General features: G+C 41.1%; 1 protein-coding gene across 1 annotated transcript in view; it reads left to right on the forward strand.

The window, feature by feature from the left end:
- Positions 1 to 512: 512 nt before the first annotated feature.
- The window catches only part of LOC104949831 (cadherin-4-like), a 19483-nt gene continuing 19226 nt past the window's right edge, over positions 513 to 769 (forward strand). Inside the window, exon 1 of the mRNA XM_010776249.1 lies at positions 513 to 521. Within this exon, the coding sequence (XP_010774551.1) occupies positions 513 to 521 (9 nt within the window). The remainder of the gene's footprint in view (positions 522 to 769) is intronic.

Genomic DNA, 769 nt, shown 5'->3' on the forward strand with positions numbered 1-769 from the left:
CTTAATCACACTGATGGGTATCCTGTCACATGGCTAGCCAAGATTGTTCAAACGACAGCATTTTCCATGAACTTCCACAGATTTTTTTTTGGCAGAGGAAGTCAGGAAGCGAGCAATCTCTTGAACAAGAAACAGAAAGTCACCAGTGATTGCTTCAAGATAACCAAGTGTCAGGATGGGACAATAACTATTTTTAATAAATTAAAGGCAGAAGAGGAACCAGATGATTGACTTTGGGAATTAATTGATCCAAGCAGGCTTTTCTAAGGTTCTATTGCCTTTAACTGAGATTTTTGATCTTCTATAAATAGCTGTAATAAATATGTGCAAGAGCGCAGGTGACTTTCAGCCAGATTGGCTTTGAAGAAGTTTGACATCTGATCAGGAATGTTCCGGTTTCAAAATATTAGTGCTACAGTAAACAAAGTTTAAATAAGGTTTTTGCAGCACTTTGCTGATGTGAGGGTTTTTCATGGGATAGTAGCCCCCTGTAGGTCCGCGGGGGCTTCGGGATGATACAAGTCAGTAGAAAGAGAGGAAATCCTGCTTCCTATTGGGGGAAGCGAGTGGAGATCTGACCACTTTAGCCTCAAACTGAAGGGATGCCCAGCAGTGGTGCAGACACGTATTTATGTAACAAAATGGTTGGAAAGTGGGTTCTTTATCATGCGAGTGGCTGTGTCTGAAACATTCTAGTTCAAGCGTGTATTGCACACATCATGAAGTGCTTTCTGAATGATTCAATACTTCTCATTCTCCAACATCCTAC

The sequence above is a fragment of the Notothenia coriiceps genome, unplaced genomic scaffold (genome assembly GCF_000735185.1).
Source record: "Notothenia coriiceps isolate Sejong01 unplaced genomic scaffold, NC01 NC01_scaffold00016823, whole genome shotgun sequence".
Lineage (NCBI taxonomy): Eukaryota > Metazoa > Chordata > Actinopteri > Perciformes > Nototheniidae > Notothenia > Notothenia coriiceps.